The 15,396-nt window shown below is 41.1% G+C and overlaps 1 protein-coding gene across 1 annotated transcript in view; it reads left to right on the top strand.

Annotated features, from left to right (window-relative positions):
- NAF1 (nuclear assembly factor 1 ribonucleoprotein) overlaps window positions 1–15,396 on the top strand; it is an 82,067-nt gene that overhangs the window by 30,100 nt on the left and 36,571 nt on the right. The window contains exons 4-5 of the mRNA XM_069744173.1: window positions 5,364–5,457; window positions 10,181–10,263. Coding sequence (XP_069600274.1) covers window positions 5,364–5,457; window positions 10,181–10,263 — 177 coding nt within the window. The remainder of the gene's footprint in view (window positions 1–5,363; window positions 5,458–10,180; window positions 10,264–15,396) is intronic.

The following is a 15,396-nucleotide window of genomic DNA, read 5'->3' as shown; positions in this document are numbered from 1 at the left end:
CGTTCCAGAGTTATAACCTCATAAAGGGACAGTGGTCAGAATTGTGAAAATTGGCCTGATCATTAACGTGCAAACCACCCTCGGGGCTTAAGGGGTTAAACTAAACTTTATCAGCATGTACAAGAGACAAATGTACCCTGACACAAATTCAGGGAAAAACTTAACAAAAACGCAATAATAAAACCTTTTTTTTTTTTTTAACCCCTCTGTGACCTTAGACGTACTATCCCGTCGAGGTGCCCTGGGCTTATCTGACCCTGGACGGGATAGTACGTCATAGCCGATCGGCCGCGCTCACGGGGGGATCGCGGCCGGGTGTCAGCTGCTTATCGCAGCTGACATCCGGCACTATGTGCCAGGAGCAGTCACGGACCGCCCCCGGCACATTAACCCCTGGCACACCGCGATCAAACATGATCGCGATGTGCCGGCGATGCAGGGAAGCACCGCGCCGGGAGGGGGCTCCCTGCGGGCTTCCCTGAGCCCCCCGCAGCAACGCGATGTGATCGCGTTGCTGCGAGGGTCTCACCTACCTCCCTGCTCCCTCCAGCCCCGGATCCAAGATGGCCGCGGATCCGGGTCCTGCAGGGAGGGAGGTGGCTTCACAGAGCCTGCTCAGAGCAGGCACTGTGAAGGCTGCAGCGCTGCATGTCAGATTAGTGATCTGACAGAGTGCTGTGCAAACTGTCAGATCACCGATCTGTGATGTCCCCCCCTGGGACAAAGTAAAAAAGTAAAAAAAATTTTTTCCAAAATAATGAAAAAAATAAAAAAATATTATTCCCATAAATACATTTCTTCATCTAAAAAAAAAAAACCCAATAAAAGTACACATATTTAGTATCGCCGCGTCCGTAACGACCCGACCTATAAAACTGTCCCACTAGTTAACCCCTTCAGTAAACACCGTAAGGAAGAAAAAAAAAAAAGAGGCAAAAAACAACGCTTTATTATCATACCGCCGAACAAAAAGTGGAATAACACGCGATCAAAAGGACAGATATAAATAACCATGGTACCGCTGAAAGCGTCATATTGTCCCGCAAAAAACGAGCCGCCATACAGCATCATCAGCAAAAAAATAAAAAAGTTATCGTCCTGAGAATAAAGCGCTGCAAAAATAATTATTTTTTCTGTAAAATAGTTTTTATCGTATAAAAGCGCCAAACCATAAAAAAATGATGTAAATGAGGTATCGCTGTAATCGTACTGACCCGAAGAATAAAACTGATTTATCAATTTTACCAAACGCAGAACGGTATAAACGCCTCCACCAATAGAAATTCATGAATAGCTGGTTTTTGGTCATTCTTCCTCACAAAAATCGGAATAAAAAGCGATCAAAAAATGTCACGTGCCCGAAAATGTTTTCATTAAAAACGTCAACTCGTCCCGCAAAAAACAAGACCTCACATGACTCTGTGGACCAAAATATGGAAAAATTATAGCTCTCAAAATGTGGTATTGCAAAAAATATTTTTTGCAATAAAAAGCGTCTTTCAGTGTGTGACGGCTGCCAATCATAAAAATCCGCTAAAAAACTCGCTATAAAAGTAAATCAAACCCCCCTTCATCACCCCCTTAGTTAGGGAAAAATAAAAAAAAATGTATTTATTTCCATTTTCCCGTTAGGGTTAGGGCTAGGGTTAGGGCTAGGGTTAGGGTTAGGGTTGGGGCTACAGTTAGGGTTGGGGCTAAAGTTAGGGTTAGGGTTTAGATTACATTTACAGTTGGGAATAGGGTTGGGATTAGGGTTAGGGGTGTGTCAGGGTTAGAGGTGTGGTTAGGGTTACCGTTGGAATTAGGGTTAGGGGTGTGTTTAGATTAGGGTTTCAGTTATAATTGGGGGGTTTCCACTGTTTCGGCACATCAGGGGCTCTCCAAACACGACATGGCGTCCGATCTCAATTCCAGCCAATTCTGCGTTGAAAAAGTAAAACAGTGCTCCTTCCCTTCCGAGCTCTCCCGTGTGCCCAAACAGGGGTTTACCCTCACATATGGGGTATCAGCGTACTCAGGACAAATTGGACAACAACTTTTGTGGACCAATTTCTCCTGTTACCCTTGGGAAAATACAAAACTGGGGGCTAAAAATAATTTTTGTGGGAAAACAAAAAGATTTTTTATTTTCACGGCTCTGCGTTATAAACTGTAGTGAAATACTTGGGGGTTCAAAGCTCTCACAACACATCAAGATGAGATCCTTAGGGGGTCTACTTTCCAAAATGGTGTCACTTGTGGGGGGTTTCTACTGTTTAGGTACATTAGGGGCTCTGCAAACGCAATGTGACGCCTGCAGACCATTCCATCTAAGTCTGCATTCCAAATGGCGCTCCTTCCCTTCCGAGCCCTCCCATGCGCCCAAACGGTGGTTCCCCCTCACATATGGGGTATCAGCGTACTCGGGACAAATTGGACAACAACTTTTGGGGTCCAATTTCTCCTGTTACCCTAGGGAAAATACAAAACTGGGGGCTAAAAAATAATTTTTGTGGGAAAAAAATTTTGTTTTATTTTTATGGCTCTGCATTATAAACTTCTGTGAAGCCCTTGGTGGGTCAAAGTGCTCACCACACATCCAGATAAGTTCCTTAGGGGGTCTACTTTCCAAAATGGTGTCACTTGTGGGGGGTTTCAATGTTTAGGCACATCAGTGGCTCTCCAAACGCAACATGGCGTCCCATCTCAATTCCTGTCAATTTTGCATTGAAAAGTCAAACGGCGCTCCTTCCCTTCCGAGCTCTCCCATGCGCCCAAACAGTGGTTTACTGCCACATATGGGGTATCAGCGTACTCAGGACAAATTGGACAACAACTTTTGGGGTCCATTTTCTCCTGTTACCCTTGGTAAAATAAAACAAATTGGAGCTGAAGTAAATTTTTTGTGTAAAAAAGTTAAATGTTCATTTTTATTTAAACATTCAAAAAATTCCTATTAAACACCTGAAGGGTTAATAAACTTCTTGAATGTGGTTTTGAGCACCTTGAGGGGTGCAGTTTTTAGAATGGTGTCACACTTGGGCATTTTCTATCATATAGACCCCTCAAAATGACTTCAAATGAGACGTGGTCCCTAAAAAAAAAATGGTGTTGTAAAAATGAGAAATTGCTGGTCAACTTTTAACCCTTATAACTCCCTAACAAAAAAAAAATTTGGTTCCAAAATTATGCTGATGTAAAGGAGACATGTGGGAAATGTTACTTATTAAGTATTTTGTGTGACATATCTCTGTGATTTAATTGCATAAAAATTCAAAGTTTGAAATTTTCGCCAAATTTCCGTTTTTTTCACAAATAAACGCCGGTACTATCAAAGAAATTTTACCACTATCATGAAGTACAATATGTCACGAGAAAACAATGTCAGAATCACCAGGATCCGTTGAAGCGTTTCGGAGTTATAACCTCATAAAGGGACAGTGGTCAGAATTGTAAAAATTGGCCTGGTCATTGACGTGTAAACCACCCTTGGGGGTAAAGGGGTTAAAGCAAGTTTCTTACTGAAATTAGACCAGGTGTAGCCTGCAGGAAAAAAAAAACGCAACGTGTGAACATAGCTTTTTATCTATGCTCAGTGTAGGCATAGGATTTTTAGTCGGTGACATTGACGGAGTAATCCTAATCTCATGGTTGACTGGACTAGCCGAGCTCCGCAGATGGTGTAAATGAGCATAGCCCGGTAAATGAGTCTGCTGATATCTGTCCCTATTTTATGCTGCCCGGGTTGGGAAGCATTTACCTGGGGACAGATTCCCTTTAAGTTTATCTGCAATATTTTGCTTTATTGCTGCCGATTCCACTTCAGTAAAGTACGAGTAGTTAGTATGCTTGTATGAGTTGATTCCAATCATGTTGCAATTATGTCCTTTTTGATGATGTATTTTTTAAGTGAACATAAGATCAGGATTAAAAACCCCAAACATCTGTGTTTATCATTAATCTACTAAATTGTAGTATTTGTATGAAAATAATGAAACCATTATTCTGCCATTATCACTTAATTATGTAATTAAACTGTTTACAACAGTTGTTTGAGTAATTGCAGAGTCCATAGTTATAGCACAGAAACGAATAACTAAAGCGGAGAACATTTGCCTCCTCTGCTTAGTGGAGAAGGGCTATCATTCTGCCGCAATTACATTGAGTGTTGCATTTTCAGGTTATTAATTTAACGTGTATTTATGGTTCATGTTTGTGTCCATATATTTCCTGATTTTTATGGAGTGCACAGTTTTTCATGCATAAACTAGTAGAATAAGCTAATGTCTCTTTTCTGACAATGGACGTAATGATCCGTCCATATGCCCTGGGCCTGTTTGACCAGGGACGGATCATTACGTCATCACGATCGCCCACGCACGCTGGGAGGGATCCAGTGCGAAACGGATGGCCATCTGTCACAATCCATCACTAATACAAGTCTATGGGGAAAATGCAGGATCCTGCATTTTCAAAAAATCCACGAATTTCGACGTTAGACAAAAGACGGAAGTGTGAAAGAGGCCTTACACTGCTATCCTCTATGCCTTTCTGAATATTGAGCAGCAGCTTGACATTAGGTGGTATAAGTGTCTGTATGTTACCTCAGCAGAGCTTCTTACTGCTCACCGACACCTGTCCAAGTAACATTTCTAGCACAGGGTTCTGGTATTGTAAGAAGTTGGTGATTCTTTTGATGTATTACATTCATTATATCTCTAAATAAAATGGTTGTGATTTTGCTAAAGGTCTTTTGAAATTTCATTTGTATTTTTTTTTTTTTTTTTTTTTTTTTTAATATTCCCATAGAACTTATTTAATGTTGTACAGTTTAAAATTCTTTTACTTCACTGATTTCTCTTGATTTGCTTCACTACATCCTGCAGTTTTGTGTCTGGCAGGAAATTTCATGCTGTGTTTCTAATGGCTTCTCGCTTGATCCAGTATTGGTAGGCCTGCCGACATGTTAGAACGTGCGTCTAATGGTTTTGCGGAAAGCAGTTGGCTTGCATGAATTTGTCTATAGTGCCAATAGAAATTAGCTGACATTTTCTAACATTAGCACAATCGTGAGCCTGCTAAATCCTCCGGTCTCGCATTCTCGCACTTGCTACAAATAAGGATCTGACCTTTCCATTTTTTGCCAGAAGAGTTTGACCTCGGAGTTCTCGATGTTCATAAAATCCACTAGAATAGAAAACGATAATGTGAAGCTGCTTATGCAATTGCTTTACCCATAGCCTCTAATCTGGAAGATTATCCTGATACATATATGGTAATCATCCAGTAGCTGGGATTATTTTCAGTTTATGGTTGACCACAAGTTTTAGATTTGGGAGATGTTTGCATTTTATGCCAGTTACACTTTTGTTTTCCTTCTGTAGGAGTTACCCGAAGTTGAAGAGCTGTCCATTAATCTTCCAGACCATGTTGAATTAAAGCCATTTGGAACAGTTTCCAGCATCATTGAGCAATTAGGTATGATTTAGGGATTGTCTGGTAACTAAAGGTACCTTCACACTGAGCAACTTTTGAACGATAGCGATCCGTGACGTTGCAGCGTCCTGGTTTGCGATCTCATTGTGTTTGACACGCAGCAGTGATCAGGATCCTGCTGTGACATCGCTGGTCGGAGCTAGAAGTCCAGAACTTTATTTAGTCGCTGGATCAACCGCTGTCATCGCTGGATCGGCGTGTGTGACGCCGATCCAGCGATGTGTTCACTTGTAACAAGGGTAAACATCGGGTTACTAAGCGCAGGGCCGCGCTTAGTAACCCGATATTTACCCTGGTTACCATTGTAAATGTAAAAAAAAACAACATACGGTACTCCCATTCTGGTGTCTGTCACGTCCCCCGCCGTCAGCTTCCCTGCACTGTGTCAGCGCCGGCCGGCCGTAAAGCAGAGCACAGCGGTGACATCATGACGTCACCGCTGTGCTCTGCTTTACGGCCGGCGCTGACAGTCAGTGCGGGAAGGTGACGGCGGGGGATATGACAGACACCGGAATGTATGTAGTGTTTTTTTTTTTTTACATTTAAAATGGTTACCAGGGTAAACATCGGGTTACTAAGCGCGGCCCTGCGCTTAGTAACCCGATGTTTACCCTGGTTACCCGGGGACTTCAGCATCGTTGTTCGCTGGAGAGCTGTCTGTGTGACAGCTCCCCAGCGACCACACAACGACTTACCAACGATCACGGCCAGGTCGTATCGCTGGTCGTGATCGTTGGTAAATCGTTTAGTGTAACGGTACCTTTGGGCTGAATGTCTGTGACCAGTATTTGATGAAGACTGTGAGAAGATATAGACAGTATTTCTTTATGGTTAAATGTGTGCTACCTTCCTGTCTCCTGCCTGAGCACCTGCTGATGGCATCAAAACAATATTGTACTTTATTGTAATTGCATATTTTCCATGCACGTTGAACACCGTAAAAACAAATGATGTCTTTTAAAACTACAACTTGCGTGCCGTAGGCAAGCCTTCATATGAGTATGTAGACAAAAAATTAAAAAGTAAAGGACTACTCTAGCAAAAATGCAGGAAAAAAATACCTCAAAAAGAAAAAAATTCTTGCAGCGGGAAATGTTATATTTTGGGATGTAGTTTACATTTTTCTTTTATTTTTACTGCGTTCATTCAGGCCAAACTCATAAGGTCTATTTTATATTGTTGTTAAAATAATATAAATTATAGCTTTTTTTTTTTCGGGGGGTGGGAGGGTATTTTGTTTTTGTGTCTGTTTTTTTTTCCCTCAAGCCCTAGCTATCTGTAAATTCAGTGTAGTAATGAGAAATTACAAAGGTAAAACGTGTTGAACACATGAAGGAAGAGGTGCAAAAAGCCACGGAAAGTCCATGACACCAGCTGAAATCTCATTAATTAGAAAGCAATCCTGCCACATAATCAAAAATAAAACCATCCTATAAAAATGTCTCATTACCAAGTTTGTTCCAATAACATTTAGACAATCCTGTGAAATACTGGGAGAATGTAGTCTGTTGAGATGAGACCCAAATTTGAACTCCACATTTTGATCTAACCTGAATGCCCCTCTCTCAGGTTGTACAAACCCTTTTTCCCCCAAGCTCATATTTTTCCTTAGTCTCCTCCGCTGCTCCTTTTTGCCTGTTTGTCTGCAGTGCTGCAGATAATAAACGAATTGAGTGGCTCAGACAATTACACACACGGAGTAACAGCGGAGACTAGTTAAACTGAGGAGGGTAAGCAAGGCAAAGTTTTATTTATTTTTTATTTTATAAAAAGAAAAAAAAAACTACTCCTGGGGTACATTTTCTGAAAACGGACCCTTTTGAGATCTGTGAAGTAGCCTTGTGTATACCTGCATGGATGACTTTGTACAGAGGAGGGAAGGTAATTTGTTAAAGGTCTGGTTTTTTTTCGTCAGATTACATCGGTTTAACCCTCGCAGCTGTTACTTAGCAACAATGCTCAGAACGATGCAGCTTTCCCAGTGAACCTTCCCCACCTCTGTCCACATACCTGATTTGGTTTGTTTTTAACATACGTTTGATGCAGCCTGTAAACCCCATGTGATCAGGACCCCATGTCCCTGCCTTTTGTTATACTTTTTTTTTTTTTTTTTTAAATCATCCCATAATTATTCCTTTAGCCAAGCTCTTCAAGCTGAAAATCTTCAGAATCATTTACATAAAAGCCTTCTAAATTTACTCGTATTTCAGAGCTTCAAGTATTAATTATAGGTGGCAATAATGACTTGGAACAGGCCAGTCGAAGTCCCGCGTGTTGACTTTATTTTGTGCTAAAGTCTTCAGAGCTGCCTAATTGTGTTCTGATTCGAGCCAGCGGCCCACATTTGTGCCAAGGTGCTACGGTTAATAGGTTGCACTCAGACAGCTGTAATACGGCTCTTTGTAGTCATCATGTATTTAATGTCAAGAACCGGATTGGAGTTTTGTTTTTTATTTTATTTTGGAATAACAACCCTGACTATGACTGGATCAGATCTAGGTCTTGGTACTTAATCTTCAGCTAGAACACAAAGCCATGTCAGGGTTTAACATGAGGACAGTCTAAAAAGCGTTCTGCAAAGATATTTCTTTAAAAGGACTCTGTCAGTAGAGAATGACTGTTCAAATGAAGTCCCACCGCCGATGCATCATGTCATGGCCAATCATTTATATACACCTTCACTGCTGCTTGTTTTCCATCTACCTCCACCCCCCTCTTTGGCAGCTTGGGATTCATTGAGCCAAAGAAAGATGGATATAGTTGTAAAATTAGTAGTTGGGAAGGTGTGTCAACAAATAACCTATAATCCTTAAATATATTTAAAACAATACCTTTATTATATATTATTAAACCATAAACACTGCCACAAGCATAACACAACAAACAACCGTGCTCTCTAGATATACCCTATCAAGGGACCCTTAATGATCACTACCTATCAGCGGAGGTTGGCACCCTACACAAAATCGAGATTGGCGCCCCCACTCAACGTCGGCTGACCCTAAATCTCCTGTTGCTGCCCTATACAGGTGTCACACTTAGGCTCACAGATACTCAACAGGAAATGATTGGATAGAAATAAACTTAAGCCGATATTGCCTATTATTTTGCCAGGCACACAAACTTAGTTATTGATAGGGTGAGAGACACAGACATACAAAGTGCAAAACAGTGCAAAATAAAGTGCTAACGTGAGCATAAAATAGCCTTGCTACACTGCTCCCTATTATGTCAATTCCTGCCTTGCTGTGGGGGTTGGCACCCTACTGTACAGCGGAAATGGCGCCCCCACTCCACGTCGGCTATCCCTTGGATTCCCTATGAGTAGCTACAGGAATGGCAGGAAAGATATACCTTGTTGACAAATTGATATGTCATGATGTAGAAAACCAAATTACAAACAGACAACAGGTATAGCACTAAATCCAAAACTATCTACCAATGTACACTAAAAATGTATCGACAGACAAGAGAATATATAAATTATTCAAAGGATATCATGATGTACCTAAATGATTAATAATGCTTCAATTTTACATAAGATTAGAAGCCACATTAGTGATTATTTCCATAAGTGACATATAGTCAATCAGTATAACCTTTACAAATTCAACCACATTTGTCTGTCATTGTACATAGGTATTGATAAGGTGTAGCAGTGAGCAAGGAAAAATACTCATCATTCAGAAGATGTCATAGTACGCCTCAACGCGTTTCACCTTCACAGATCATCAGGAGGCCATGATGTATGACGCATCCATACATCATGGCCTCCTGATGATCCGTGAAGGTGAAACGCGTTGAGGCGTACCATTTCCGCTGTACAGTAGGGTGCCAACCCCCACAGCAAGGCAGGAATTGACATAATAGGGAGCAGTATAGCAAGGCTATTTTATGTTCACGTTAGCACTTTATTTTGCACTGTTTTGCACTTTGTATGTCTGTGTCTCTCACCCTATCAATAACTAAGTTTTTGTGCCTGGCAAAATAATAGGCAATATCGGCTTAAGTTTATTTCTATCCAATCATTTCCTGTTGAGTATCTGTGAGCCTAAGTGTGACACCTGTATAGGGCAGCAACAGGAGATTTAGGGTCAGCCGACGTTGAGTGGGGGCGCCAATCTCGATTTTGTGTAGGGTGCCAACCTCCGCTGATAGGTAGTGATCATTAAGGGTCCCTTGATAGGGTATATCTAGAGAGCACGGTTGTTTGTTGTGTTATGCTTGTGGCTGTGTTTATGGTTTAATAATATGTAATAAAGGTATTGTTATATATATATTTAAGGATTATAGGTTATTTGTTTACACTTTTAAATTCCTTTGACCTATAGATAGTATAGTATTTGGTTCTGATAGTTGGGAAGGTGCCCTAAAATGTTTGGTGCTGCCATGATGTGCTGAGCGCCTGTACTTGGTTGAACAGTCATTCTGCACTGACAAGCTCCCTTTAATAGTTTTGTATTGTTTGAGCAGTAGCTTCCCAATTTTATTGAAAAGATCAGTCCACTGTAAACTTGTCATATCACCCTAGTAGTGTGGGAAGAAAGTGTATGGCTGTGTAACCCGCAGATTACTGGGGCTTCTGGCGGTAGGGCTTTTTACAACTAGCTGGCCTCCAGAAGCCTTGCTCAGAGCATGTATTTCTCACAGTGACCACTTTTTTAAGGGCTTGCATAACAAATGATTTACCTTTTTTCTTTTTCAGTAATTATTGAATCTTTACGGGACATATTGCCATTAAATGAAGACACTATTGTCTTTAAGGAGGATCGAAGCACCGTTGGTAAGGTAAGGATTTTGAATCATCAAAGAAGTGTTCTGAGTTGGAGGCTATCACAGGTTCTCATCACTCCTCATTTTATGGATTAATATTCTGCCTGTGATCCATACAGTTCCTTGAACCCTCCATGGTACTTGTATGTTGCTAGGTGGTATGACAAGCCCTCCTGCCAAGAGGAGTCCACAGCTCCAGCACCACAATAAAAGAAAAGGAAGGCACCAAATGTATTTTATGGTCATGCCCTTGATTATGTAAAATGTTTGTTATTCCGGAGAGTTTCTTTGAGACGTGTCTTACTGAAGAGCAATCCTTTTGTGTGTACTAGAAAAACATATCTCTCAGAAAGTGTTATCTTCAGATGAATGTTGAGCTGCAATTCTCGGAGTTGAAATAACACCATACATGGAAAATGTTTGCCCTGAACAAAGCAGGACATCAATCGTGCAAAATGTCCTGACATCAAAAAAATATGCACGTTTGTTTGAGAGCAGACAAGGTAATAAAGCAGTGTTGGATCTTTTTATACCTGCGCATAGTTGTGGCTAATTTAGCGGTGTTGCTCTAGTGAAGAGAGACAGACTATAGAAGTGACACAGACATAAATTGCAATCTACTGCGGTTTCTGGAGACGTGCATACTTCTGCGCAAGAGTGTATTTTTAGCATTCGGTGGAGGTCTGTGTTCACATACCTCTACTGATAAAGTATTTTTGCGTGTCTGAGTCGTGAATATATACACATATATCTGATCTGCACTACTTTTACTCGTGTTGATTCACATGCATGCGCAAAAACTCGCTATTTCACCCTCATTAGAAAATAGTATTTGGAGCTCACTCGCAATTTTGCCTAACAACTCTGCAGTGAATAAAGAATGGTATTTAAACCTCCCCTAAAAGCAATTTCTCCCAAATGATCAAAGAGAAATTTGATGTAATGATTTTCCCAGCATCGTGAATCATCATATCACAAGGCAAAATGGATAATGAAGTGGCTTAACAAACAAAACACTGGAATTTTGGCTACATGGCCATGTATCCCCCCCCATATTTCAATCCCATTGAGAGATGTATGTCAATCCTCAAAATCAGGTGGCGAAACAAAAACCTGACATTGTGATAAACTCCAAGCACAAGAAGGCAAGAATGAGTCGTCATCAGTCAGGATTTGGCCCAGACTGATATCCAGCTGCCAGGACCAAGGGCAGAAGTTTTTTTAAAAAAAAGAATGGTCAATGCTGTAAATATTATGTCTGTACATAAATTTGATGTATATAACTATAAGTGTATAAAAATGTAGGAAAAGTTTATTATGATACTTAACCGTAGAAACATCTGACAAAAAATCTAAACAACGAAGCGGCTAACTTTGTGAAAACCAAAGTTTGTCAGTCTCAAAACTTTTGACCACAACTTTGTGGACAATGTAGAGTTTGTATATGCAGTTTAACCATTCCCCTAGATTATTAGCTTAATGGGGCTTACGTCAGCTGGTATCTTATTGCACAATTTCTCCTGGGTTGGTAGTGGAGTGGTGATGGTTTTTGGAGATGTTTTTCCTGAGTGTCTTTAGAAATGTTTGGTCTGGAATTGCCACACTTGTTCTGTGTGTGAATCCTCCTTTACTCCTGGATTATTTAGGCCACCCACTGGTGGAAGGTATCAATGTGTTTGGGATGTACCGTATATACACGAGTATAAGCCGACCCCCTTACTTTTGCAACAAAAAACTGGGAAAAATTGACTCGAGTATAAGCCTAGGGTGCAAAATGCATTAGCTACCGGTAAATGCCAAAAATAAAAATAGATACCAATAAGAGTAAAATTAATTGAGACATCAGTAGGTTAAGTGTTTTTGAATATCCATATTGAATCAGGAGCCCCATATAATGCTCCATACAGTTCATTATGGCCCCATAAATGCTCCATATTAAAATATGCCCCATATAATGCTTCATACAGTTCTTTATGGCCCCATAAGATGCTCCATATACAAATATGCCCCATATAATGCTCCATGCTGTTATTTATGGCCCCATATATTGTTCCATGCAGTTCTTTATGGCCCCATACATGCCCCATATAATGTTCCATGCAGTTCATTATGGCCCCATAGATGCCCCATATAATGCTCCATACAGTTCTTTATGGCCCCATAAATGCCCCATATAATGCTCCATGCAGTTCATTATGGCCCCATAGATGCCCCATATAATGCTCCATGCAGTTCTTTATGGCCCTATAGATGCCCCATATAATGCTCCATACAGTTCATTATGGCCCCATAGATGCTCCATATAAAACTGTGCCACATTTAATGCTCCATACCGTTCATTATTGCCCCATAGATGCTCCATATAAAGCTGTGCCACATATAATGCTGCTGCAATAAAAAAAAAATGACATACTCGCCTCTCGTCACTGCCTGCTGCTCCTCAGCATCCCGTCTCTCCGCAGTGACTGTTCAGGCAGAGGGTGGTGCGCACACTAATACGTCATCACGCCCTCTGACCTGAACAATCACAGCAAGAGGACCGGAAGACGGAGCGGTGCCCGGCGGGTGGAACGAGGACCGGTAAATATGAAATACTCACCTGCTCCGGCACGGTCCCTGGCTCCTTCTCCCGGACAGATGGTCTCCGGGCACTGCAGTTTCTTCCTCTGTCAGCAGTCATTACAGGAATGAATATGCGGCTCCACCCCTATGGGAGTGGAGTCCATATTCATTACTTTAATGAGCGGTACCACGTGACCGCTGAACAGAGGAAGAGCTGCGGCACCCGAAGACCATGGGACAGGCAGGGGACAGTGCCAGGAGCAGGTTAGTATGCGACAGTCCTCTCTCCCCCTCACCCGCTGACCATGACTCGAGTATAAGCAGAGAGGGGCACTTTCAACCCAAAAATTTGGGCTGAAAATCTCGGCTTATACTCGAGTACATACGGTATATTTATTCCATTTGTCTATATTTTGCTGAGGGGGTATTACATTTTTCCTTATGAAAGAAAGGGATTTAACACTGGCTGGTATTTTTATGGGCATTTGGAGAGTTTACTGTAGAATAAATGAACTCTCACCTGCAAAATTGACTGAGTCTAGTGTCGGGATCACACTCAGTCGGAGCAGCCTTTGGAAGTGGGGAATCACCAGAAATAATACACAAGACACGTCTTGTATAGTGTATCACTGGGAAGTCTCTGAAGCACGCCTGCCTTCAAGGTGCTATCCCTTCTTTATATAGTTGTTTCAGTAGGTTTAGTGGTTATACAAGTTTTGCATGTTTAAACAAAGAGACAAAACAGGAAAAAAAGAAAAGAAAAGAAAACAGTTTCGTGGGCGGCAGTTTCACAACAAACAGTACAAAGGCAATTCCACAGACAAGAAAAACAGGATTTCATACTATAGCTAAAATGTCCTTGAATGGACAGGTCAATATGTATCACAAATTCTTTTTTTTTTTGTTCATTGAGGTAATCATTTTTGTTCTGCTCTTCACAATCCCCCCTTTGACATATTCCATTCAAAACCTTGTCGATCATTTTAGTCATTCTTTTTGTGATATTACAAAAAAAAACTTTATATTCTCGCATCCATTACACAAAATTTATTTGTGCATACCGAGATACCCTTGAGTACAACCTTGAATAATACATATATAATTACAATAACCATAACTGTATGTATTAGGCTTTGCATAATCCCGGTAACCCACCCACCGATCCCTCTGAACCAATTGGCCGGGTTAAGAAAAGAAAAGGTATCTGACCACCAGCTATCCTTATTTTGGTCATTGTCTTTGTCATACTGATCCCTGAGTCGTTGTACGTCTTTTAATTTAAATCTCATACTCATAGTACTATTCGGGTCTATATAATGACAGCAGGTGGGTCCGATGATTTGACACATACCCCCTTGTGACGCAGTTAGGTAATCCAATACCAGGGTATGTTGGTTAGTGACTATTATAAGCTGATTCTGTACAGCTATACTAGTATTTAATATGTCCAATATATCCCAAATCTGATCATCTAGATAATCCGTGGCTCTAACTAATTTATCCCACATTTGTGTTAACATAGGATAAATAAAAATGGTACTAGCAATTTTGTTGGGAATTCCCATTTGTACTATATGCGGCCTCCCCGAGGGACGTGGTGAGTTATCTGCAGCTCTTTTATACAGTGTGTGCTTGGGCACGGCTTGCATATTCACTTGTGTATTTGAAATTATGAAAGTAGCCGGGGTTAGGCGTCCTAATGTACAAGTACCCTTTATACCTACGGGAAGCCATTTATATGCTCCTTCTCCGCATATCCAAAATGTACCCTCAGGCAGATCCCACAAAGCTGAGTGCTGCAATACCAATCTGTGAGCCAAATCCACAAAACTAGATACATTCTGAAGCATACACCAAGAGGGTTTTTGTCCCAAGGGGCTACAGTACCCGGCTGCGGGATTCCCACATACATGCATTCCGTTGACATACTCATTGGATTCATTACAAACCAGGTTCCCCGGCTTACTTGTACAACTGTCTGCATCACCTTGGGGGAACAACTCAGAATGTTCCCATTTTCTATTATGTATGTATCTTTCCAATACTGTAGGTTTGAAAGCATCAGAGGAAGGGGTGGTTGTACTGAAACTGAGCTGTAGATTTTCAGTGGGGACCTGTCCTAAATCAGTTAATCCAGTCTTATTCCTAGGTACCCATTTTCCTCCCTTGAATGCTAAATATTGTAAGTTGTCTATTTTTCCTGTAAGATTGCCCTGCCACCAAGGAAATTCTACCCATCCCACAATTGGTATGGCGATTGTAGTATTCCATAGTCTAGTATTGCCAGGTTGGTTGTTGGCCAGGTTGTCTGAACAATTAGGCCAAGCGAATATTTCTTCAGCTGACACGGGAACTGCTAGAAAAGGTATACTTGTGGCAGATACTGGTGAATGGGTACAGATCCAACAATCTGCCAGGGGTTGCGTATTATTTAACAAGTCATGCACTAATTTTCTATGATGTTGTACGAATCTATTGTTCAAAGGGGCTAGAGAATTCAGTCTTTCCCATGCCTCCGTTGAGGTTAACATTATTAACATCAATATCATGAGTCTTATACTGCTTTTTTGCAATGGCTTGCATGTA

The sequence above is a fragment of the Ranitomeya imitator genome, chromosome 1, assembly GCF_032444005.1.
Source record: "Ranitomeya imitator isolate aRanImi1 chromosome 1, aRanImi1.pri, whole genome shotgun sequence".
In the NCBI taxonomy this organism is placed as follows: Eukaryota; Metazoa; Chordata; class Amphibia; order Anura; family Dendrobatidae; genus Ranitomeya; species Ranitomeya imitator.
Note: the sequence above shows the minus strand (reverse complement) of the source record. Positions and strands in the feature narration are given on the sequence as shown.